This window comes from Leptosomus discolor, chromosome 24 (assembly GCF_034619465.1).
Source record: "Leptosomus discolor isolate bLepDis1 chromosome 24, bLepDis1.hap2, whole genome shotgun sequence".
Lineage (NCBI taxonomy): Eukaryota > Metazoa > Chordata > Aves > Leptosomiformes > Leptosomidae > Leptosomus > Leptosomus discolor.
The window spans coordinates 7,229,519-7,255,342 of NC_141414.1; the positions used below are offsets into that span (position 1 = coordinate 7,229,519).

General features: G+C 52.0%; 1 protein-coding gene across 2 annotated transcripts; it reads right to left on the reverse strand.

Annotated features, from left to right (window-relative positions):
• On the reverse strand, nt 1-22,598 carry HOMER3 (homer scaffold protein 3). 2 transcript variants are annotated; one of them, XM_009956455.2, is made up of 9 exons: nt 22,375-22,598; nt 11,063-11,219; nt 10,023-10,154; nt 9,481-9,588; nt 5,889-6,010; nt 4,756-4,912; nt 2,757-2,867; nt 1,926-2,006; nt 1-1,070 (listed from the first exon to the last, which is right to left on the reverse strand). In XM_009956455.2, the coding sequence occupies exons 1-9, from the start codon at nt 22,377-22,379 to the stop codon at nt 882-884; spliced, it is 1,062 nt and encodes a 353-aa protein (XP_009954757.1). In that variant the 5' UTR covers nt 22,380-22,598; the 3' UTR covers nt 1-881. The 2 variants fall into 2 exon arrangements, with proteins under 2 accessions (XP_009954757.1, XP_009954755.1); XM_009956453.2 differs by lacking the exon at nt 22,375-22,598 and adding an exon at nt 13,141-13,154.
• Between the last annotated feature and the right edge of the window lie 3,226 nt (nt 22,599-25,824).

Consider the following 25,824-nt stretch of genomic DNA (forward strand, 5'->3'; position numbering starts at 1 on the left):
TGTGATTTGCTCCATTTAATTTCAATTAACTGCAGCCCTTAGAGGCCGGGAGAGATGCCAATCTAGCAGTTTGCTGGCCATCCCCTCGGGGATGTCCCATTTCTCAAATGTCCCTTTCCCAACCAAGCCTCTACTCTTCTCAGCTTAAAAGTTTCAACAAGTCATCAAATCTCACTGTGTTAAACTAATAAGAGCTTTAAAACCTGCGGTTCTTTTTCCTCTGGAGGATGGGACTGAACAGTGGAAAGGACACACCGCCAGGCAAGCACCCTTCTCTGCAGTGGGGACACTGCTACCTCTGGAAGCTCCTGACAGTGACCAGCGTTACTTGATCCTGTTAGAAAGACACGATGCAGTTAGGGCTGGGGAAGAGAAAAAGGAGTAACTATTGTCCTCGGTGTGCTAGAGCCTCTCCTCTCTCCCTAGGTGGGGAAACAGGCAGCTTATTTGCAAAAGGCAAGTGGTTTCCTAAAAAACTACTGAAAAAACCATGAAGGCTGCTCAGCCCCTTCCCCTAGAAAACGGTAAAAACGTTGGAGACACAGTGTGGCAGCAGGGAAGCTGGGAAGGCAGCACGGGGACAGCTGCTGTCTCTGGACCACGCCACAGCCATGGCAAGGTCCAGAGAGGTCTGGCTGTGACTTGTAGACGCTCCCTGTAGAGGATTCAGAAGCCCAGGTCCTCTCTGCCCTCTGGCTGGGTGTTCGGTGGGCAGTGAGAGGCTGCGGCTGGGCTCCACGCTGTCCAGGCAGCTGCTGGTATGTTGGCGTATCCTGCCCGAACAGACCTCGAGGCTGTTCTGTGACGGTAACTGCTGTCCGTGACCAGTCCCAGCGCGGGCTCCCCTCCTCCGGAGGTGTCTCCTCCGAGTGGGCTGCTGCTCAGTTGCTCTCTACCAGCTTGGCTAGTCCCTGCCGGATCTCGCTGAGCTCAAATATCTTCACATCCATTATCTCTGCCACCTTGGTGACCTCGTTCTGGATCTTCTCCCTCTCGGCTAGGGTCTCCGCCAGCGTCTGCTCAGCCAGGTGAAGGCGTCGCTCCAGCTCTGCGTTGCGTGCTTCCAGCTCCTGCCAAAGGACACAAGCGCGGTGAGGCGGCTGCCCCGGCACCGATACACGCTGCTCACAGATCGCCACCCTTATCTCCACGGAACAGCTCTGCCAGCACCCCGGCGCCAGGCTACCCACACCCACCCGGCCTGGGTCTCCACCAGTTCTTTCACAGAGGGATCTCCCTATCTCGAGCCGCGCACTCGGGCGTGCACACGAGCACGTGTTCCCCAAACCCACGGTTTGAAAAGGAGTATCAATGCAGGTCTCCTCACGTGCCCATCATCTCCAGGTCTGATGGCATTTGATGTCTGGAGATATTGTTCTGCCATGAAAGCCAGCGCCTGTGTACGGGGCCGAGTCCTGCAGCAGATCCCCTTGTTCAGTAGCTGAGAGGTAAACACAGGCAGGCAGTGCCCCCAGAGACTGCACAACAGATCGGGCTTCCATCTGTGTCCGTGCCCTAAGGTGCGGAGCAGCTTGCATCCCTCCTGCCAGCCAGACTGAGTCAGAGCTCTGCTCCCCAGCCATCCCCGGCCATCCAGCAAGCTCAGCAGGACTTCAGAGAGATGGAGGGTCACAGGACATCACCGGTTCTGCTCCACTCCCACGTCAGGGGCTACTTGCAAGTGCAAGAGGAGCGTACGCGGAGGCTGGGTTTGCTATTGCCTGCTGATTGTGCCCCATGTCGTACCTCTGAGGGACACAGGGAGGGTGGAAGAAGGCAGAGACGTAGGCAAGGACCTGTTCCCATCATCCAGAGGCAGAGATAGGCACAGCAGCTCTGCAGTGTTCCCTCTTTGGCTCAGGGGAGAAATGGGGACAGATCCCTCTACTATGAGTGCAGAGGTGTCCCAGATCTGCCATCCTTACCTGCAGCTTCTGCAGTGTTTCCTCACGTTCACCCTCTGCTTCCCATCGGCCACACTTCTGGCTCTTTAGCATCTGAATCTCCTAAAAGACAAGGAGAAAGAGCATTAGGTCAGATCCACTCCTGTCCCAGTGGGGCCAGCTCCCACCACATATCCCAGCCAAGGCCCCTTCCCCCCCTCCAAGGTCTCTGCTCAGCTGTTGGGTGAAAGCCTCTGCACACCTTTGCCCCAGCATTTTTCCTCTAGCCTGAGTAGGCCTGGGGCAGGGGAAAAGATCTCTTCTCACTATGGATCAGGAACCCCAAAACACCAACACCTCCCCTCTTCAATCCTTGCTTTGTAGCTCCAACCCTAAGGCTCCATCCGCCCACCCTGCTGAAGCACAGGCACCAGAGCGCCTGCAGTGTAAATCAGAGAGATTCTCTCCACATCTCCCCTCCTCCATAGCCTCTCTAATTAAAACTCTGCTTTAAATCATTCATTTAAATGCAGTGAAAGCGAGAAGCAATTACTGCACTAGAGGCTAAGTGCAGCTGCAGACAGCTGAGAGGAAGGGGTAAGACACAGCCCTGTCGTTCGTGCGGTGGCTGAGACTCTCCACTCAAGGCTATTTGCATGGGAAACTCCCAGCTCTTTACTCTGACTCAGCTTTGCCTCTCTGGGGAGGGAGACCACTGAGGGGGCTGCGCCGGCTTACAGAGGCCCCCAGCTTGCATAGGCAGCATGTGCAACAGCACCAGGGGCCCTCTGATCTCACACAAGCTGTAACGACAAAGTTGGTGATTGACAGGCCACCCAGCTTCAGGCTTTGCTCCGCTTTGTGGGGTATTACCTCGTCTTTAGCCTTGATCAGTAGTTCCAGCTCCTCCAGGGTTTGGCTCAGCTCTTCCTTATTGTTCTCACTGGAGGAATCATGAGTCCCCTGTGACTCCAGCTCTGCTACCTACATGGAAGGAAGCACAGGGAAGGCACGTTCAGAGATACAAGAATGCCCTGACACCTTATCACCCACAGTCATCCTCTGTCACGGTTTGGCTTCCTTGCAAACCCAACCGGGCTTACGACAGGATAGCAGCTCCCGCCCTGGGGCTGTTGGGAAAAAAAACTCTCTCCTGCTCTGCCTAGAGCACGCACAGAAACACCCTGCAGCGAAACTTGGTCTAGAGACTCTGTCTCTGCTTTCTCCTGCAGTTCTGCACTTCCAGCAAAGGCTGGCTGGTGGACATGAAGCGTGTGCACCTACAACCCAAAGCGCTGGCTAGATCCAGCTCCATTTACATCCCTGGGCAGAGACTGCCAAGGGCAATGAAGTTACTGCAGCTCCACCACAGCAGGCTGGGAGGAAAGGTTTGCCCAAGTGTGCTCCCCACTCCTGAAAAATTCAGCCCAGTGGCTTAGATTATTCATGAAGAGGATTCATTTTTAAAAGCTCATCAGAAGGCCTGCAGCAGCTAGGGCTGGGGCCCAAGCTCCCACAGGGGCTGCACTGAGCTCTACGAGTGCGGCTCCAGTGATGAGTACTCTCACACAGACAGGGCTCAGCCCCTCCTGTGCCACCTTCCCATGAGCAGGGGCAGAAGGACAACGCTGGCTGGATTGGGCCTCTGCCAGGGTCCATGTACTCAGTGGCTGGGAGCTGCCAGGCTCACAGGGTCGTGGGCAGAGTCAGCCAGCTCTGGTCCCAAAATGCTCCAGTTTAGGGACAATAATCGAGGTGTTTCACTGAGTTACAGTTTCTTCTGCGATTCTGCAAAGTCCCCAGTGGCTGCCCTTCACCCGAGGCTCAGGAAATCCTCGCTCCTGGCTGTGAGAACAGCCACCAAACAGCTGAGTATGCACAGAGCCGTGGCAGGGAAAAGACAGCCCGATCCAGCCAGTCCCAAACCCACACAGATACACAGGCACAAGCGAGACCTCCGCTATCCCTAGGGCAGGCTCCTGCTGCAGAGGAGAAGATTTGTTCCGTGCAGCTCTTTTACCGTCTGACTCCAGCCCTGAGAATCAGCAACAGGCACAGCGAGTCCTGGGGGACGGCTGTTTACTGCACAGACTGGCCACACAACAGCCATCAAGTGGAAACAGCTGTTAATTGCTATAAATCCCTGCTGTCTTTTGAATGAGCTACCTAGAGGTGAAATGGCTTTATGCCGCCTTCTCCAGGGCTCCAGAGTCCTTTCCCAAAGGCAAACCCCAACTGTCCTAAAACCCTTTCCCCCCCCCAAGTATTCTGCCGTTCTTCCCTGCCAACAAACCCAAGCGTGTGACTGTCACTCCCCTGCCCAGATGCACACAGGCCTCCTCAGTTGATCTGTGACCTCTCTGATGTTACGTAGGTCAAAAGATCCTATTATTCCAACCGAACAAGGGCTTGTTTGTACTGCGCCACGCGGGTTTCATGATGTTGCAGCTTGGATTCAAGCTAATTATAGCAGACAGAGCCATCTTCATCCTTCCTGTCAGCAGCCCAAAGATTGCCCTGATGTCCAGCTCAGGGGGGGGGCGCAGGCCTTGCTGTCAGCTAGGAACCACCCCCAGAAAATCCGAAGGGAAGCTGGTATTCTTTGTGCTCTGGTTTCCTCCCTTTATGCACAGAAACTCAGCACACTCCCAACTTGCTCTGCAGAGAACAGGAGCTCTTGGGAGAGCTCCCTAGTTACATGGCCTTATTCCCTGACATATTTTCCCTGCTGGGCTGAGGCAGCATCCTGGATTTTCACCCCATCTCCTGCTGACACCTCTGGAAACTGATGGAAGAATGGGGTCAAGGGCACCATCTGGCTCTGGGACGGGGCTTCCTCTGACCTGCTCTGCAAGGGCCCTCCTGCGCTCACCCGCTGCCGCAGCGTTTCCGTCTCCTCCTGATAAGCAGCCAGCTGCTTCTTCCACTGGTCCACGTTGGCGTTGGCTTCATGGAGAGCAGCCACGAGCTTGTTGTTGTTGTCCTGAAGGCTGAAGAATTCAGCCTCCCACTGGACCTCGCTCACCGAGCTGTGTGAGAGAACGGGGGAAGCATGCAGGAGAGCGTAAGAGCCTCAGCTTGAAGGTTTCTTCCTAACATGCTAACTTGGAAGTGCTGGGCAGCTCCCTATTTTCTATTTGGCTTTCATATCACTTCCCAAATTTAAATGCTTCCTCCGGCCCTGAATCTGCATCTCTTTCCTTTATCCCTGGATAATATTTGACTTTGAGGCCTCGTGTGCTTGCTTGAAACTGCAGAAACCACACTGTGAGATTAATGGGGTGGGGGGGTGGGGGAAATACAGCTACTAGAGAGGAGCTTTGCAATGCGGGGCTGTGAATCCATTTTTAAAATCTTTGTTAGATCTGAGCTTGCTTTGAATAAAACCCTACCACCCCAGACTCAGGAGAAGGTAGCAAAGGACACTTGCTTTTGATTTAAAAATATTCTAAGTGTTCAGCTGGAAGCTCAACGGGAGCCACAGGGCAGAATCCAGCCCAGAGTCTTTTGAACAGACAAAGAGCGGAAGCAGCAGGGACTTTGCTGGAATCATCAGGGGAATTAACACAAACGCAGCCCTGGGCCAGCTGGAAAAGTGTGAACATCTTCTGGTATCACAAACTACTGATCTGTAGATAACTGGCATCAACTCATCCCCGCTGCAGGCACAAAGCATTCTCCTTCCCACGCTGCCTGAACAGCGGATTTCACCTCCAAGCTGGAATAACTTTCTACTGGGGAAAAGGAGAAATTGGGTTTGAGCAGCAGCAGACACAGGGCACTACTCTGCTACCTACAGAAGCAGCACTGGGTCAAGAGTATTTGGAATCATAGAATAGTTTGGGTTGGAAGGGAACTGTAAAGGTCATCTAGCCCAATGTCCAAACGAGGCCATTCAGTCATTCAGGGTCTCTCTGAGCACTGGGATGACAGGGACACGCACCAAATCCTGCCAGAATAGATAGCTCAGGAGTCAGAAGCAGAGCGCACTTGCAGCAGCCTCACCCTTCTGAAAGCATCTTCTTCAGCCGCTCCTTCTCTGTTGTTATCTCAACATCGGCACTTTGGCTCCGGAATAGCTTATCTTCTCCTGGCCCATTGGAGCTGATGATGGGGCTGGGAAGTACCTGGAGGATGAGGAAGAGGTGGTTATCATACAGCAGTGAAGACAGGCCAGGTGGCCACAAGGTCTCAGCAAACTCATTCACAGCCCGGGTTCACAGTTCTCAGTCCCTGCACTGGTGAGAAACGCTGGCTTTCAGTCCCAGCTCTCAGGTAGTGCTGTGCTTGTCTGCACGACCAGGGGTGGCAAAGACCCTCGTGTACGGCTCAGCAGCATCAGTCAGGGCACAGCGATGGCTTCGGAAGCTAGGCCGGCACAGGGCTCTCCCTTGCACAGGCAGGTTAGTGCTTCACTCTTCCAGCAGCTGCCCTGCCACGTCCTCCCCTTCCCTGTCTCCGTGCCATGCCGGGGCAGCGATCCCAGCGCACAGACAGCCCGAGCAGGTGGGCTCACAGCTTGCACACACCAGCTATTCCTCCCTCCCGACCTGAGGTACTAAATTCTCCAGCCTTCAACCTCCCCGTGACAAATGCCAACGCTGTTCCAGCCTGTAACCCGAGTGCCACGGCTGCGCGCAGCACTCGAGCTGCTCAAACCGGCCGTTTCGGGGTTTTGCTGAATTCTTAATAGGATTTTCTTGCTGGTTCTCAGAGCAGCAGAAAGACTTAGGAAACTCTAAACACAGACCTGCCAGGCCACCTGGGTTCAGGTGCAAGTCCAGCTTCTGTACCTTGAATTAAGACACCAGGTGCCACTGGGACAGTGCTTCTCAGGCTCAAGGGAGGGAGATTCTTGCTATTGCTCAGATGACTGCGGTACCCGCTTTCCAAAGGTGTGGGAGAAGAAACTCACAGCCCCTGCACCTAAGTATACCCTTCTCTCTGACTCCATATTCCTGCATACATCAGAGCTAGCAGAGACAAACAATTCATCCTCCCAGGCTGGAAGGAAGTGACACTGGCGCGGAGGGGAGTATGCAGAAGCCAAATCGGACTTTACAACCTCCAGCCCCTCCAGAAACCCCTGTCTGCACAGTCTCCTCTCACAGCAGGGCAGAAGCTTGGCACTGACAGGGCAAACTGAGCTATAAAAAGACTCTCTGAGCAACGAGTCTCTGGGGGGCTGTGAGACCAGGTGGCTGGTAAGCCTGCTGGAGTTCATAGGTAGCCCTCAAATGCCTGCGGTAAGGACAGCCACCTGCCTTCGGAGTCGGCTGACATCTATAAATAGAGCCAGACAGGGCCATGAGATTGAACACCAGCTTCACGAAGCCCTCCAGAGAGTGACTGAGAAGAGAGACCCGCCAAACACAACCCTGCCTCACCTTTACCACAAGGTGGGGAAACTGAGGCAGGGAAAGGGCAGAAGTTTCCTGTTCTGGTGCGTCGAGCTCCTGCGAGTCCAACTGAAACTGTGAGCAGCTGAAGATGCTTCACGCTGGTTTGTTGCTTACATTATGCACGGTGGCACACTCTGTGATGGGGATGCTAAATGGGATGGGGATTGGCCTAAAAGGTACTAGAGGACCGAAGAGAGCTGCTGTCCTGGGATTGCCCCAACTCTGAAAATCTGAAGCCTAAGTAAACCAGTGCAGATGCAGAAAATGAGGGAGCCTGATTTAATTTCAGGAGACAGATCTGCTCTCTGCTCACTTGCAAACAGAAACACAATCAATTATTGAAGGATGAAACTCATGTTTGGAGCTCTACTAATGTAGAGACTGTGAACCAGCAGTGGGACAGTGGGAGAAGGGATGATGGGCTGATGGATGTACAGGCTGGGGAAGGCAGAAGATCTGCAGGCCCACATGGCAGGGGACACTGGATGTCTCACTGCGCCAGCACTCTGGCTGCCCGACGGCTGCAGGCAGGGGCCGTGTCTACTTGTGTCCGAGCTCCCTCAGCGAGGGAAGAGGCAGGCTGACCGGGAAGAGCGAGTGTGGGTTCACACGGTGGCAGTTTGAGTGCTGCTCAGTCAGGTAAGAACAACGAACAGAGCCTTGGGGCATTTCCCTGACCTGTGTTTAACCTTCACCTTCTAACCTCCTCATCCCTTCTGTTGCAAATTGCTGTCGCACCACAGAGGAGATGGACACGTCCTGTTGTGGCACCTGAAGAGCTCTGCCTGCTGGAAACAGGGTAAGAGGGAGTATCTCTGTTCCCAGCCAGCATCTCCTGGCCAGGGGAGCCACGAGATGGAGGCTGCAGCTGGCCATGAATCTCTGTCTTGGGTAATTGTTACTGACCAGTCTTTTACCTGAAACTTTGGCTCTGCTATGAATGCTCTACTCCCTTCTTCATTTGCCACCCATTAGGATGGGGCTTAGAGCTAGCAGGAGCCAAAAGCCAGGCAGATTCTCCCCCATTTTTGCACCCCACATGAGATTCCCAGTGTCTGCAGAGCCACCGCCTCCACCTCCCCCTCTTCTCCCTGCAGGCCAAGGTATTGTTCGCACTCCCTCCTCCTCTTCTGCTGCCGCTCCATCTGTACCCAAACCAGAGAACGCAGTGTCTTCCATCCTACAGCTCCTCTCTTACTTCCAGGAGCTCTGGGAAATGCAGTCACCTCTGGAGTGAACTGTTTGGAAGGACAACCTCATCATCAGCACTGAACCGCTTCACTATGGGAAAAAGCAGGGTGGAGTTCTCCAGAGCTTATCCTCTCCCCTCCATCCCACCGCTGCTGCGGTTGGTTTAGCTGTACAGGGAGGAAGGTAACAACTGCAAGAGCAATGCATGTGAGAATGATCTGTGATGGGCTTAAGCTTTCTGGCTTGGTCTCCTGGGGGAAAGGAAATTGAATGACTGGCTCTCGTACATGCAGTTCTTCCTTAGGGGAGAGCTCCCAAAGGGTGTGTGATTCCTACTCTCACAGCACAGCTTCTCTTCCACAGTGGAAATAGGATAGAAAGGAAGAAGTCTGGCCAGGACTCCTCAGTCACCAGCTCCAAGAAATCACTTTGTCTTTCCACGGACCCTCATGGACAGCCCCATCAGCTACCAGAGACACTTGGAGAAGAACCCCCTGCAGCCCCAGAAGAGGAAGAAAAATGGTTGGAAATGCCACATGCCTTCCTTCCTATGACCTTCAACCAGGTGACATGTGCTACTTGCCTGTTACTGTCACACTGAGCCCAGGGAGAGCCAGCAGCTCTAAAGAAAAAAAGAAATACAACAAAAAACACCGAACCAAAAAATCCCAACCACCACAACAAAAAACCCCCACACCTCCAGCATCGCTTTGTAGGACACCAAATGGTTTTGATAGTTTAACTGGCAAAGAGGGAGGAGTGTGAACCTTCCCAGGAGCTCCACTTAAGCGCTAATTAGTTAATCTACTTCATGTGTTTCAGTAGAGTGACCTCAGGGCCACAGGTGTCCTCCAAGTGTGAAACTCCAGCCTCAGCGTCTGGCAAGAAAGCTCTTGGAGACAAAGGGACGGAAGCAAGAACTTCGAGGAGATCAGCACAGTGGCCATTCTCCCCAGCTGTCGTTGCGCCGCAGCGAGCTTCACTCATGCCTCTCCAAGCATTACCTGGTGAGATGAGATATTCAGGGCAGGATTGGTCAGCTCTGTTTTATCCTGGGACTTCTCCCTCGCCAAACGGGCCGCTTCTTTCACTTCCTGGAACTTCTCTGCAAACTAGAGGGGAGCGGAAAAGTCACTCCAGTGCTACGCCGAAATGCAGAACAAACGAGAACTGACGCCTGGGTTACACCTCCCTTTGCAATTGCATTCAACATCCTTTTTAATTTCTCTTCAACTAACAACAACATCCAGGGAATAGCCCCTTCCTGCCCCCGCCCATGATTTGGGCACTCAGGGCTGTGGGGTTAGCTAAATAGCAACGGCAGCAATTGAGCCTGAAGTCCTAATTCAATTTGTGATGCTCAAAACACTCCGCAAATATTCCTTTAAAGCTCTTCCTAGCACCTTTGCATCTTGCATTAGATTTCAGCACAGTGGGAACAGCATTACATCGGGTTCCTAAAGTCTTCTTTCCAGAGGCTGATCCCCCCTTCAGGGTTTCAGGGACATTCCCCCTGCTAGCATCAGCTTTCTACCTGCAGCATTACCTGGGAGAGATGTTGCTCCGAAGCAAAGCCCAATCCATACACTGTGTTGGCTCGGCTGTCTGCCCATTGTCCAAATTTCTGGGATGTCTTCGTGAAGGTCATGTTGGGGGTGATGGTGCTGTTGATGATTGCCTGTAGAGAGAGGCAACAACGAGAGGCAGAGAAAACTTCAGCCTGCTGCCCTGAGGTGGTGGTGTGGGGTTGATCACTTTAATCCCTGTGTACTCTAGGAAACAGGGGCAGAAAGCTCTGGCTTTTAACCTGTAAGAGAACAGTTCAGGCTCTTTCTTGGTGACCAAAAGTCTTTCTAGTCCGGCTACGTGACATGAACAAATCTCAATCATCTTGTCTACTGAAAAAGGAAAAAAAAAAAGGCCTCAGTATCATCAGCTTCCTCCATTGCTGGAAAAGAAGACAAGACACAGCGTGTCTCTGGGGACTCAACAACTTTCTGATGTTCTCCATTTTCATGGCAAGTAAGGAAAAAAAAAAAAGCTTAAAAAACTTAACCAGCAGTCAGGACTAGCTATTGCAAAACACCCTCTGCCTGGGAAGACTGCCGCATCTCTGCCATTGAAGGTCTTCAAGAAAGAGTCAGGAAAACACTTATCAAGAACAGTTTAGGGAGAGTTAATCAGGCTTTGTGGAAGTGACGGAACAGACTACTTCTGAGATTCCCTCAGCCTCTATCTGCAATTTCATTATATCTACAGGGGTTGGTTTCAGCACAGGATAAAGGCTCTCAGGAAAAGCTTGTGCTTCGCACGCTCAGGGGGGCCGGGGGTGAGAAGAGTGGGGCAAGGAGGGACAACATCAGACCCTAGGGCACATTTCTCATCAGCACAGATTCTACTTTTAACACTAAATCCACTTGAGCATGGAGGTAGCGTTTTACCTTCCATTCCCAGCAGCGGAGATGCTAGGGTGCCCGTGCTGAGAACTGACCGACTCGACACCAAAACCATCAACACCAGCACAGACTTCGGCCGGAGAAAAACCCGCTGCCAGGCTGCGCCACGCTGTCAGCAAACACCCCCTACCTTGGTGCCCCCCACGCTGATGATCCGGTACACGTTGCGTGTGGCATCGTAGAAATAGGAGACAGTCAAAGCGTGCTTGCTGGCAGGGATCCAGTTCCGTTTGGTGGCAGGGTCGATCTGGAAGACGTGGGCCCTGGTGCTGAAGATCGGCTGCTCCCTGCAAGAGAAACGAGCGGGGCTGTCAGGGCAGAGGGGAAGCTGAGCAACGGGGGAAGCGCAGCGGCTTCCTGGCACTCGTGTTGCATTATGCGCCGCCAGCAGCACTTCTGCTATTCGCCTTCTCTCCAGGGATCCGAGCCACTCGGGGCTAAGCGCTGCAGCCCCCAAGGACGCAGCATCTCTCATGCTCAGCCCTTCGCTGAGCCTCTGTGCAGGGAGCAGCAGCTCCCCGTTGTCTGCGCTGGTACCATTTAGTGTCCCTTCTTATCAGGGGAGTCATGACCCAAGTTGTCCATCGCTCCTGTGAGTTGCTTTTCCAAGATCTCTGGGCTTCTCTGTGCTCTCTACAGGAGCCCTCCACATCCTTGGTGCCCACTGTAGAAGTACTGGGGGACTGCTGGCTGATGCCCCTGCAAAGTAAAAGCCCACGGTTCTTTCTGCCTCCCACTTGCCCACCATCCAGGCAGCAAGATGACAGCAGCTTTCGCTACACACTAGTGACCTTGGTCTATGAAAACACCCTCGGCACAATAACAAAGCTGCCAAGGGTCTTTAACCACAGGTAGGTTTTTCTCTTCCTCTAGAGCTTCTCTGTCCTCCCCTGCAGTCTTCAGGCATTTCCAAAGACCACAGCCTGGTTATTCCAGCAATCACAGGCTATGCCCTCAGGTTAGTAGATCTTATATGCACACTCACCCGAGGATGGGCCCGAAACTTGCAAGCAGAAGTGCAAACAGGACATCACAATCTCATGTTTGGGGCATGCCAGATGGCCCCACACAACACAGCCAGTGTGGCAGTTATGCTAACGATTAGGGGTTACATTATTTTTAGCCTGACTTGAAGCTTTCTTTCACCATCCCTTGGCACCTTAGTGGTCAGTTCATGGCAACTTTACCAGGTACACGATCTCTCTGGTTGCTGCATTATTTGTAATTCATAGGATACCTCCAAGCTGGAGCTCTAGGGAAATGAATGGATGGAGGATGTGTTTGGGATGTGAGCACAAAAAGCGCCTTCCCCTCAGCACAGCTCTTCCTCCCTTGACTCATGCTTGGGAAGCGCATCCTGCAGCGAGAGGTCGCAGGATTAAAAGCAAGTCACTTAACAATGAATTAAAGGAAACACTTCACCACACAATGTGCAGCTGCTGCAAGAAAGCACTGAACCAAGCACTGCCTGGATTTTGTAACTCCTAACATCTGAGCTGAAATAAGAAGCTGAATCTCAGGCATCAGGATGTAACTTGAGCGTTTCAGGGGGCAGGAAGGAATGTTTCCATGACACAACGGTCCAGCTGCATCAGGGCTCGGGGTCTTCATTTGACTTTGGTTAAAACCCAAGGCACCGGCCATTGCCACCCTCCTTACCCAAACCTAGTGAAACCTGATGTGACTGGAAGCATCCCACACCCCCATCACAGCTGCAAACCAGGCACAGTCACAGTCCTGCTATGTGCAAGCTCCCAAAATCCAGACACTTCTATTTCCTGCCCATTCCAAGTCCTCACAGCTGCACTGAGCAGACCTGCCCGTCAGTCCAAAGACAACTGTACCCGGAGCTTTCTGAACCCATCACCAAAACTTAGGAAGGAAACAGAAATGCTCCCCGCTACCTCCCAGTTTCAAGCCTGCTCCCAGGTTACAGCCCTGACTCGGATCTCTTGTTCAGAGGCAGACGGCACGAGGGCCTAAACCAGCCCCTTCTCAGCATCCTCCCTGGCTGGTTTTATTCATCCACACTCTGGGTTTGGAATGAGATTCAGATTTTCCAGGCCCCACTACGAGACACTAAATTTTACATGGATCATGGCTTATCCTTTGAGACACAGTATCTACAGAGGAGGGAAAACTAATGTTTCTGCACCTTAACCCCCAAGTCCTGGGCCAGGGTCAGAAAGAACAGAGGAAGGACATTACCTAGTTGTTGACATTTGTTAGTAAGGGTAAGACAGACTACAGGCCAGTGGAGTTAGTACGCGTGTCTCCTCCAACAGCTTCTTTCTCAGGTCTCCTAGCTGGACTGAGGCTCCTTTTTGGTTTTGCCTCCACAGTGATTCATTTCCTAGCGATGGAAAAGTCAGCTGTTATTTATCACACAGAGCACAGACAGAGCGTTCAACCAGGCAGCGTTTAGGGCCTTCATTTGTCCCAAACTCACAAAGCTTGTAATTTGTAATGATTTCTCATCACCGAACAAGTTTTCTTCCCTGTCATGGGAGATAATTGGGTGAGCTGTGGAACTGGAGTAAATCCCTTTGGCAGCAGGCGCTGGCTGTTGGGAGAGGGCCACAGAGGAGCCTGGAAGGCTCTAGTGTTTCCAGTCATGCACACGTGATGCCAGCTGCATGACGGAAAACCCTCCTCAGAGATCACCCCTCACACGCACGGCAGCTATTCCTGTGCTCGCTCTTCATCGGCGAGGTCTGTACCCAGAGTCAACGGAAACCCTCCCGCGACTGCAGCGGGGTTTGGACCAAGCCACGTTTCAAACAGCCTCCTGCCACGTGCCCTGACAGAGCTCTCCGACGTTCCCCGAGACCAACCCTTCCCTGCCTGCCGGGACAGGCTTGCAGCCACACCTGGGTGCGTGCCCACCCTGTGCACTCCCTGCCCTGTGCTCCACGGGGCCAGGCACCATCCCAGAGCCCAGCAGCGAGGAGGCCCCGCGCTGTCTCCCCAGGACACCAGCGGCAGCCGTGCTATTCATTTGCTTTGTAAATGAGTCCCTCGGGTACACGGTCCCCACCCTGCTCTCCCCCACATCAGCTGAAATTGGGTTATCTCAGAAAGGGAGCAAAAGGGTAAGAAAGTGAATTTGCACGATGAAGGTTGCCTGTAGAAGGGGTAGAGAGCCCAGATCTCCCAGCCTCTCCGCTAAGTCTGCCTTCAAGCAGGTCAACTGAGCGTGTCCCAATGCTTGGAAAACCTCCCTGCTTTCCTCCTGATCACACAGGAGAGGCTCAGGAGGCCACTCAGATGTCAACTGTCCTGTAACTACCGTGTCCCCAACCACAAAAACCAGCGTTACTTTCCTTCTGAGCACCAGGAGTGGAAAATGAAACGCCACTTGTCAGACAGGGGAAAAGCCCGTCTTCACAGGGGTTGGCTTTGCTTTTTGTACTCACGAGGCTGACTCGGCTGCTCCCTTGCCCAACACACAGCCCCTGGGCAGGCAAGCTCTTCTCCTGGGCTCAGGTACACGGAACTACGCACCGCTGATGGTGCTGACGGGGAAGGGTGCTCTACTTTTTGTGCCTTCACATAATCACTGCTGTCTCGACACTCCTCATGCATTTGTTTATGCCTTACGGTCTTCCCTGGAGCAACCAAACTTCATGCTGTCTGCGAGAGGTCTATCCCTTCCAGTTACACACGGGAAAGTCTCGCAGGCTCTCCGAAAAGGCCTGCTGCCAGTTACACCAGATGTGCTTTGCTTCCGACAGCCAGCAAACTGGCAGCAACAGCAGCAGGGCTTGTGTCAGCGACTCCACCTGCCTGCCTGGTGCCAAGGAGGGAACTCCTGCACCCACCTCCCTCCGAGGGAAGCAAAATGTGCAGAATCTCGTGAAATTATCTTTCAGGTTCCCCCTTTCCTCACTGCAAATGGGAACACTTGCTGCCAACTTGCATGTCCCTAATGATGGTGACTGGAGGTGGCTTTATGAGGCCAGCACGTTAGTGCCTTCTCACAACCACCTGAGCACAGTGCCAGCCTGGCACGGGGACAGTGCTTTCTAGGAAGCCGTTGCTTAAGCTCTGTAGGTAATGGTGAAGGAGAGCTTTGTGCTCTGCCTGGGAACAGCCCAGAGATGTTCATGCTCCTTTTGCAGTGCTTGTGCTGGGGGAAAAAAAGTCTTTGTTTTAAATCCATCAAATGACACAAATTCTACCCAGCTAGTACAAGAATTTCACTGTCGAGGACGCTGGCTAGCCTGGAAACCTGCCTTTCACTTACTTGTCTGACAGGGTTAAAGCAAACGCTACAGAACAAAAGCTCTCCTAGAGTCTAAGTGGTGGAGCACATCAAAACACATTCAGGAAGAGTAGGCAAACCAAGGGAGAAGAAAAGCAAGAAAGTCTGCAAAATCTAGGGGCCCATCTCTAAGAAGCCACAAATGGCTCATGAAATGGAAAACGCCCCTGCCTCACCTTTTCTACCATTCCTTGAGCCGCAAAGAACCACGGCAGGGTTTGACACGGCTCAGCACAGCCGAGTGGATTCGCAAGGTGGGGACACAGGCAGGACTGCGGGGCACTGGCGTACGTGCTGAGGGAAGTTCAGAGCAGGAAAAGCACAGGTGCCGAGAGCCAGATCTGAGATGCATGAGCGGAGTAATGTCTGAGATGCACCCGTCTGCGTGCAGCTTGCTTCTGGCCAAGCTGCTGACCTCGAGTTTCCAAAAACACTACAAAGCGTTTAAAAATAGCCCCGAAAGTGCCTGGGATTCAAACTGTCATGTTCTCTCTCCCGCTACAGCCCTCTTTCCCCCTGTGTTTTAAGCGTATATGCTGGATACACCACACATCCCTAAACGCTGACATTTTTTTTCCCTGCTCCCAGCTGGGAGTCCCCATAACAATACAGACAAAGCAGTGAAAAGGGCATGTGTAAATAAAACCACTTACATCCCCCCAGGGCTGTCCTTCGCAGATAATTAAGAAAAACCAAAGCAAATGACTGAAAGGACAAAGATCTGGCTGAGACACAGACACGATCAGCAAGTGCCTGATGGCAACTGGAAAGGAGCCAGGTCTCCTCACTGCCAGCGTTCGCTCCCAGCCCAGGGGGGGAAGGGCAAAATTCAATATCCCAGTCCTGCTGATAGCTTAAAAATGACCTGGCCCCCACGAATGTTCCCGGGCACTCCAGCAGCAGGCTTCCAGCTACCAGGGAAAACCAAACAGCTGAAAATGAAACGAGGAGCTGATCTAACGGATCCAGCTATTCCTAACGGGTTCTTCACATCAGCAAAGCACCTGGCTCCAGGATGCTGCCCGAGTAAAGACCCAAACGCCTCCTCTCGTGGCTTCTCCTTGCAGAGAAGCTGGAAGGAGGTCACAGGGGGAGGACATGTGAATACAGGGTCTGGATCAATCATTTCCGATTCGCTCGCCAACTGGAGTCTCTGACTCAGTGGTCATTAAGACGACATGTAAAAGTGCATGCCGGTCTCATTTCCACTTTGGTTCTTAGATTATTCCTCTCTCTACAGCATCCAAATTGATTTCTTAATGAATAGCTGCTTATTTCACCATTGCCAGGCGAGCAAATCGTTATTTGTCCTCTTAATTTATGGTCTCAGCAGAGCAGCAATGGACTGAGCAGGCCAAAGGGACCGAGTTTGCTAAGGCTGGAGGAGGGACGTGGTCAGGTTAGGACACACCGACACACTGCCAAGACCCTGGAGGAGGAGCACACCCTGCAAGCACTGCCCTGCGCCAAGGAGGTACAGATGGCAGCAATTCAGTCCCTTGCACCAGTGCCACATTTTACCTAGCAGGGGGGAGAGTGGGTACAAACGGTGCCAAAGCCTGGAGAAGACCAAAACCAGCATTGCCCCCTCCGTTCTGTGTCACCTGAACACCTATGTCACTGGATGCACGGGCTGTCCTTGAGTGTCCTGTCTGCATGTGGGCTCTCAACAGGCACGTGCGCCTCTTCCTAAGTGGGATCTAAAATAACCCCGTGCTGCAACAGAAAGGGAGATGAGACACCTCGTAGAGAGGCCTCTCCAAAGAGGGACCGCAGCACCTCCTGTTTAGGAGACGGCACGAGGGACTAGCACCAGGATCGTCCCACGACACACCTGCAACGCGTGGGATCGTACGGCTCGGTACACAGACAGACCTGACGTGAGCACGGGCCGGCCACGCCGCAGTAGAACAATGCCCAAGCTGAAGCTGAGCTGCCGACACGAGGCTGCTGGGAGCTCGGCTCACCTGCCCTGCCTCGGAGCCCATCTCCCACAGAGGGTTCCCCACACGCATCTACCCACACTTCGAGCAAGCCACCTTGAATGCCTCTGCTAGGTATGTCTTTAACAGGAGGATTTCACAGAGGCCGCCTTCTAATCCTCACCAGAAAAATACTCTGAAATCTGCAGACAAGTCTAATAGCAGAATAGAAGGAAGAAGGTGAAGAGATTTTCTGTTTAAGCCACAGGAGTCACGGACAGAGCCGGGAACAGGACAGGGTCCCCACTGCATCCTCCAGCCTCCTGCCACAACCTAACGGCACACAATCCTATAAAGAAACACATCCCGTTTTAAGGAACGGCCAAGGTTAGAGGAAGGGACAGACAACTTTTGAAAGAGCAGTTCAGCAAAACGTTTGGGTTTATGTCTAAATTTCAACAGCACTGTGGCAGCTCCAGGGTGTTTCACTGCATGTTTCACTCCCTTCTCTCTTTGCCCCACCTCAACTTCAGCTGCCTGTTGGGGTCTTTACCTTGAGAAAGTAAAAGCAATAAACCCACAGTTTCTCTGAGGTGTATTTCCAGTGCAAATAGCACCTCTTTGGGAAAACCCCGATGGACAGTTACAGGCTCACTCACTCTCTTCAGCAGGTTCCTAAACCTAAGGGCAACTGCTAAATCACAGCCCTCCTGCCAGATCGCTTTGAAAGGGAGAGACAAGAGGAAGAAATCAGGGGTTTATTGTTTGCTTTAGATCTTTCATTGCACCCAGCGATGCCTTTGCTCAATAGCTTCTACACTGGGTGTTGGGAGGGGTCTCTTTCTGACTCACTTGACTTACACTTTGTCCTTGTTCTTCTCCGATTTTCTGTACAATCTCGAAGATTTTTCCCACCGAGATCCTCTTATTTTTTTGTTCTCAGTAATTCTCGCCTCACAATCCTGTCTGCCTGCCTGTGACATGCCCATTTAGTTAACTGAATTACTTACCACATCCTGCTCACCTGCCCCCACCCTTTGCTGCATGACCAGAGAGAAGAAACCTTGTTTGCTGTGGAGCGGGAAGCTTTTAGAGTCATCGTTCCCCAAATTATATTAACATTTCTGTCCTGTTTTCAGTTCCAAAGCGAGGTGTGCGACAAAAGAGCAGGATTTAAACCTAGACACAAGCACAGAGTTTTAAGAGAGAGACTTCGTGGGTGAGTCTGAGTTCAAAGCACTCCAGGGGCACAAATAGTGAATAGGTCTGAGGTTTAGAATAGTCTTTTAGCCACTTAAGGCAGCATCTGGAATGTGCTGGGGAGGCCGAGCTCAGTCCTCATTAACTGCGTTTGCCTTGGTGCTCCTGGATGGGGTTCAGTCAAGGGCATCTCTAGCAAGTCCATGTGCTGTTCCCCAGGCTGCACCTCCTCTCACTCACTGCAGCTTCACTTTGCAGGCATATTCATTTACTTGTCAGAGAAAGGAGCCTCTCCGCACTTGGACGCAGAGAGGATAATCACTTTAAATACTTTGCTCTGCATCTAGACAGTCTGTTGTTCCCTGTCATCTAAAAACCAAACCAAAAATGCCTTGCAAGAAATCACAAAGTACCAGATCAGCAGAATCATTTGTTTCTGTGGCTCAGGGGCAGAACCATACTCAGCCACAAGGGCAGGGAAGGGCTTTGGAGGTGCAATGTCCCTGCTGACAGCAGCAGGATACCTTCAGAGTGCAGAGACCTAGGGACGTATTTTTGCACTGTGGCTGGGCTCAGTGTGCAGCTGCAGTGAGCAAGCCCCCCAAAAAAAGAGTTCTTCTTCTGATAAAGGCCCATTGCCAGCCACAGCAGGAGGTAAGGGTTTCCCAGCTGCTGTGGTGGGAACTTTGCGATTCTCACTGCGATCTTCCCCAAAGTCCTTTCTCTCTGCAAGGTCTGGTTTCGCGGATGGGTGTTCAGAGAGCAGCTTGTGCAGAGCAGAAAGGGGTACGTGAGAGCATGTGAGCACGAAAGATATGTGGCTCAGCTCTGGCACTCAGCCCACCGCCACGCTGAGTCAGCTGGGAGGCCGTGCTGGCTGCGTCAGGGCCAGGGCTCTCCCTTCTGTTGGATCGCCAGCCAGAGCGCTTGGTGTGAGAAATCCTACGAAGCAGCACGGTCTGGGATAACTGAAGGAAGGGGGTCGGCCAGGGCAGATGAGGAGGGGGAAACGTGTTTCAGACAGAGTCCATTACTTCAAAAGGCAGAACTGGAGCACAGAGAGGGCCTGAGAGCCAACCTTCTCCTCCTCCACTGCTGTCTGTCTTTGTTTCCTTTTATCTTCCCTCAGCAGCTTGAATAGCTGCTGACTGTACGTCAATGCTGGCTGGGGAAGAAGTGTGGGTTAATGAGAGTCAAACCTCATCTCTCCCTTCGCATTCCTCCCCAAAGCCTAACTCTGAGCCAGGGGCTGGGTGTAACTCCCTCCAGAGCCTACGGACTCTTACTGCTTCACTGTCAAGGGGTGCAGAGCGTCAGAGAGCGGGCTTTGATGTTGCCTACCCAGGATTTGGGCGCAGGCCCCCAGGACACTGACCTGCAAAACTACTTTGGGAACAAAGTTTGGGAAGGCCGATCCCCAGCCCTTTGTTCTAACCACCAGGCAGGTTTTCAAGCCCTCTTAGCTGCAGCTTCGCTTTCACTCTGTGCTGCAGAATGTGACCTTGGGGAAAATGCATAGATGCTGCTAGTGTCCGGATGGGATTGAAGGAGACCAAACTTCTACCCAACGGCCACAAAGGGAAGGTGGAGCAACGCAGCTCCAGCAATGGGAGCTGGCTAGGGGCTGCTTTCCCTTCTGCCTCCCCCAACTCCCAAGAGATTACCCAGCAGGGCTTAGCACAGGAATGAAAAGCAGCTGCCTCACGGCCTGTCTGCAGATAAAGGGCAGCAAAGGAATCCTGGCCGCACACGCTCCTGTTGGATCAGTGTGGGGAACAGCGACAAGCACGCAAGGTCAGGCACAGAGACAGGGGATCAAGGACATTTAAAGATGCCACACAGCTGAGAGAGATTTCTTTTGGAAACCAGTCTCCATCTACAGAGCATCTGGGCTGCTGAACACTATGCTACTGGGTGTCTACAACACAATCTGTGCATTCACCTTCCTGGGACAACTGTTACTTCTGCTACTAAGCTGCCGCAGCTCTTTCTTTGAGACACACGGACCGTTGCTGGAAGCCTGTACAGCAACAAAAAGTTAAAAAACCCAGCAGAGCCAGACTGCAGCCAAGTAATTCTTTATACATTCCAGAAAATATGTCCAGTAATAATTAGAACCACAGAAATGGAGATATGTGCACATTTCAAAATGCTCCGTGCCTCCAACACGTTCTGCCTCTGCATCTTCATTATAAGCTACAGGACCCGTAGTACTTCCAGGCGCAGATGCCTGCTCAGCTTCACTAGCAAAAATCCCCAAGACCTGCTGCTATTTTCAACTTGCCCTTGCCAGAGCTCCAAAAGCACAACCTCTCTGACAAGGACAGTTCAATGCCTGTTTAGCAGAGGTCAGGGGGATGACAGTATACGTAAGAGTGGGTGAATTAATTTACTTGATATATGTGACAAGCGGATAAACTCTATTCTGCTCAAATTAGAAGCCGTAAGTGGCATCTCCCTGTCCTTACATTTGACAACGCTATCGGCAGAGCGCCAGAGAAATGCAAGTGTCCACTGAAGACTCAGCTAAGACCTCACTAAATTCACTTCCCTCAGGATCAAGTGCTATTTCCAACTGTCCTCTTCAGAGAGGAAGTGCTAATGCAGTAATACCTACAGCGCAGCGGATACAAGAGTCCACGGAGAATTTATCTGTGAAAACCAGAACATGATGTTACAAAGAAATCTAATATGGAGGAATGAAAGCAGAACCTCTGCTTTAACAGTAAGTTAACTAAAAATCAACTCCTGCAACGTGATGGAAGAGGTGATGAGCTTTTCATCTTTTGTATCCAGAGTAAACTGAACCCTGCTGAAAGCTACTCAGTATCCCCATGGGATCAATGTAGAAGCAAAAAGACACTTTTATCTCAGGAGTTAAGTGGAAATAAGGAATTTTGGATGGAATCGTCATCTCTGGCTTAACAATAGTTTTACTACTACACCACTACAACTATACAGTGAAGTCTCAGCTGACTGAGCTGGTGACACTCCCTCAACATTTTCCATGGGAGCTGGTGAGCGGCTAAAGAAGTGACAGAGCTGCTGGGGGTACCGGCGGTAGGTCCAAGCATTCGTCCACTAACTCTAACAAAGTGCCAGTCCCAGACTAGCTGCTTGCTAAACGCTTCCTGACGGTTCTAGAAGTTTTACAGGAAAAGTTACAGGAAAATAGGGACGCTTTCTGATTTAACCTGGATCAGCACACACTCTGCCAGCTTCAAAGGATCTATGCCAGATTCACACTGCTGTCACTTTTGATTCTTCACCTCTACCTTTTCTGCTTCTCGAGTCTGTGTTTGACTGTTCAATCATTTTATCTAGGTAGTTCAAGAGGAAAATTAACAAAAGGAAAACAAGCTCCTAAGAATGTTATTTATTTCTCTTGCATTGTCAAACCCACACGGTTGGAGGGAGTCAATCAGACAGGCTTCCTACAGATCCACTGTGCTTTCAAACAGCCCCAAAGACTTCACTGCACGAGAAACTCACAACACGTCAGGTCCTTAAAAGTTACATGATTGAGACCTATAACTAGGGCATAAATTAAATACCAGACTAAGCTCCTATTTCCATGCCAAAATCCACTGCCACATCCCTGCAGCATTATTTCACTCTTGGAAAACCTGAGGGGGAGCATAAACAAAGTCATCGGGGATTTTCAATCAGCTATTTATCCATTCAGAAATGCAAACAGGATCCATTTTACTGAAAGCCAAAGCCACAACAGCCGAATAAAATCCCTAATTTCTAACTTCTGGAAAAGTTTGTGAACACAACCCAGCTCCAGTCCCACCCAGCCTCCCAGTTTGGATTTCATACAACATATAGATCACTAGAGGCTTCCCTCACATACGAGTTTATTTAAAGAAGTTGCAGAGACTTGCAATCATCTACTTTCTAACCCATAAAATCAAAGGCAAGTCTAAACTTTAAAGCTTGCAATGTGGACAAAATGCAATTTAAAACCTTCATTTCTTTTGCCATTACTGTAAAAATAGCTCGGCGGCCATGAATAATAAAAGCAATTCAAGAATAATAAACTGCCAGTCTCACCCCATCTCAGCCGGGTGTCAGCTTCTTTCTCTCCCGTCCTTTCTTCGGCTGCCTGAGATTCTCTCCACGTTTTGATTTATTTCTCCCTTCCTCCTCCTTTCTGTCTCTCCGGATCCGGATGCTCTTTAAATTTCCTCCGGAATTTCACTTGGAAATCTTGCTAGTTTTGCTGTCGGCTCCAAACGCCCAGTAATCCCCGAGCGTGCGGGGCAGCGAGGGCAGGGGCCGCCCGGACCACCGCCGCCCCCCCCCGGGTTGCTGGCGCCCACACCCAGCCCCAGCCCGCAGCGCTCGGCGGCAACTCCGGCCCCCCCCCCGGCCGCCGCAGTCCCCAGCAGTGCCCCCTCTCCGGCTCCCAGGATCCCTCCTTCCCTCCAGCATGGGAGGGGAGCAGCAGGACGAGGTGGTGCTTTTGCAAGCCCTCTCAGACAAAGCCGCCTGCTGCTCCGGCAGCTCCGCAACTTGGTTCTTGTTTGCTGGCTTGGGGTTTTTTTCCCTCCCCTCGCAGCCCAAGAAGTACAGCCGCCTCCTGGATCGCGATTGCTTTGTTCTCTCTTTTTTTTTCCCCTCTTCCCTATCCGCTTCCTCCCCCTGTCAACTGCCCCATCTCGGTCACATTTCTCCGCTTCTTCTCCCGACTTTATTCCCGGGGCCGGGGCCGGCTCGGCGGCACCACCTGCCGGGCAGAGCCGGGCAGAGCCGAGCCGGGCAGAGCCGGGCAGAGCCGGGCAGAGCCAGCCCCGGCGGGTCACGGCGCTGCGCTGGGGGGTTCCTGGACGCTGGCTGCCCCTGGAAACAAAAATGGTTCTTTAATCTTAGTCTAGACATCTGCTGTCAGCAATAGGGAGCTCTTTGTTGCTCTGTCTTTTATGAAAGTCATTTGTACAAGTGGAAAATTAACATAAAGCATGAATACATTTTGTATGAATCGGGAAAATACCCTGGGAAGAAGCGAGGCTGAAAAGGCCTGGGGAAGCGGAGTGGGTAATTAGCAATATCAGCCGCTCCCAGCCTGCCGCTGTGGCCGGAGGAGCTAATGCAGCCCCCAGCCCTGATAACAGGGGAGCAGAGGAACCCCCTGCTCCCCTGGGGAACCCCCTGCCCTGCTCTAGTGCCCACACCTCCGGGATGCCGAGCAGCTGGAGAGGGATCTTGGCAGAGCCACGGGGGAGAACAAAACACACTCTGTGTTCACAGAATAAAAGTGCTTCATCAGTTCATCAAAGGATACGGTGCGACAGGATCAGAACCGTAAAAAACTTCCTGGTAGAACAGAATTTTATGCAGGAGTGCTTTGAGTTCAGCCAGCCCGGGTGGAACAAGCTCCAAGGGCTGGAAGCAGAGGCTGAACAGGTCAGTCTAGGAATAAACCGCATTTTTAACCACGAGGGCAGAGATGCGCCAGCAGCCTGGTCTCATGAAGGCCAGGCCAGGCCAGGGACGGATCTTTTCACGTTTGCTCCTTTCCAGCGTTACATCCAAGCGGTTTGCAGCTGCAAACGGCAGCTCCTCCTGTAGGCAAAGCCCAAGGTGCCTCCACCCGGGCGTTTCCACACCCGACAAGGACAAGGACAGGGCCTGCGCGTGAGCGCTACCTGTTCGAACGGGCTTGTGACAAAAGTCAGAATTGAGCAGGAATAACTGTTCTGGGCAGGGTGAGTCAACTCTCCTGCCTGCCGTCACCCTGCGCTTTCAGTCAGTGACTTTGAAGCCACGGAAAAGTTTTATACACTTCTAGAGCAGATAAAAACTGTGCAAGCCTCTCAGCCAGACACGCCTAGTAAAGAGCTGTACCCGCATGGCCTCCCAGACACCCCTACCAGTACATTCAAATCTTGATTGAACACCAATACTCCTCAGTTTTGTCTTAAAATGTGCCACTACACGAAGCTTCCCACGGGCAGACTCAGTGGCGCTGAGTTATGTCGCTGCTAGATGATCCCAGGCCCCTCTGTGCTCCCGCCTTATCAGGACACTTTAATAGGAATTCTTCCCAAGAGAGATTTTGTTAATCCCTGGCAGTTCTGCACATTAATTCCTCCAATTTCTTCTCTTTCTCTTAATAACTTCAGAACTCGCACCAAAATAGTAAGCTCTGTACTAGTAATCTTACAATAAAAGGTGGAAGTGGCGTTCATAATTCAGCAATATTCAGAGTTCAATACGAGCAGCACAAACACGAGCAATAACACCACTTTTCACGCTCCACTTTCAGCGTTTTACCTCCAGCCTTTTTTGTGATGTATTTACAGAAGGTTTACTGAGACGGGTGCCATTCCTTGTCTCCAGTGTCCCCACCACTGTTGCCCCTCTGTCTGGGGTTATGGTTTGCTGCCAGTAATTTTAAGTGTGACATCAAGACATACTCGGAGCACACTAAGACAACGCTCTGTTTGACACCGCGGCAGCAGCCGTCAGCACAACAGATTTTGGGCACCGAGAGCGCTGCCCCGAGGCTGGAAACAGCGGGGAAGGTGTGTGTTTTCACAGCACATTGGTGTACGCTCTGAAAAGTCATTGCAGGGCGCGAGTCGGAGCAGCGCGGGACGGCTGCGCTGAGCTGGCAGCTGAACGCGCAGCTCAAGGGCTGCCTCGGCTCCGCCGCGGCGCTGGGCACCAGCAGCCCTTCTTGCCCCATATTCTCTGTCCTTCCAACGGGCCACGTGGCAACCAATGACAAAAGGACTAAAACTGCACCGAAGACGCTACTGAAAGTAGGGCACGGTATCTTTCAGATCAACCTGTTAACCGTAACTTATCTACGACTTCTCTTAGAAGCTAATTATTTTACACATTCAAATTAGGGTAATTAGATCAGCAGGAATTGAACTAAAACCAAACGCTGGTAGCCTTGTGAGGATTTTCTGAAATGGGGTTTTATATTCCATCTGCACTGTTTTCCACTGTGGGAAGAGAGTTAAGTGTCCCCTAAGAATGGAAATCTCGATCCCTTCCTATGCTATTGGTCCCACACCACTACCCAGTCTGCATCTCTCCGGTCCATACAGCCCTTTGCACACTGGGAGCAGGAACACAGGTAAAGGAACCCTGCAAGGAAGTCGACTCCCTTTCAAACGGGCACAAGATCTGCACCTCGGATCTTGTTTCTGCATTTCCGCAGTCCCTGAAAGGCAGCCAGGCAGGCCTCGGCCTAACGGTTTGCCAGCAGCTATCCGGTCTTCCGATTTTCCGATGTCTCTTGCCCACACTTTGTGCCTACGGCTTCACCCCGCTAGGCAGGCCGACATCGGTCCCACCGTTACATCCTTCCACGGGAAGCACAAACCCTGCTGTGGCGGTAAGTAGCAGCATAACCACCAGGCGCAGCAATCTGTGAACCTGCTTCTTCCCAGTTCAACAACTGGTCTCGCCTTCCTTCTGTGGCATTTGCCTAATCCACAAGAACCTGTTGTTACGAAGCAGAACAGAAGAATTAATTTGATCCTGGGA

What these genes read in the sequence shown, in the direction of transcription:
- HOMER3 (XM_009956453.2), bottom strand. An exon ending in CGGAGCAACATCTCTCCCAG is followed by an intron (nt 9,589 to 10,022) that starts GTAATGCTGCAG and finishes GCTCCCCTCTAG; the next exon opens with TTTGCAGAGAAGTTCCAGGA. An exon ending in TGATCAAGGCTAAAGACGAG is followed by an intron (nt 2,007 to 2,756) that starts GTAATACCCCAC and finishes CTTGTCTTTTAG; the next exon opens with GAGATTCAGATGCTAAAGAG.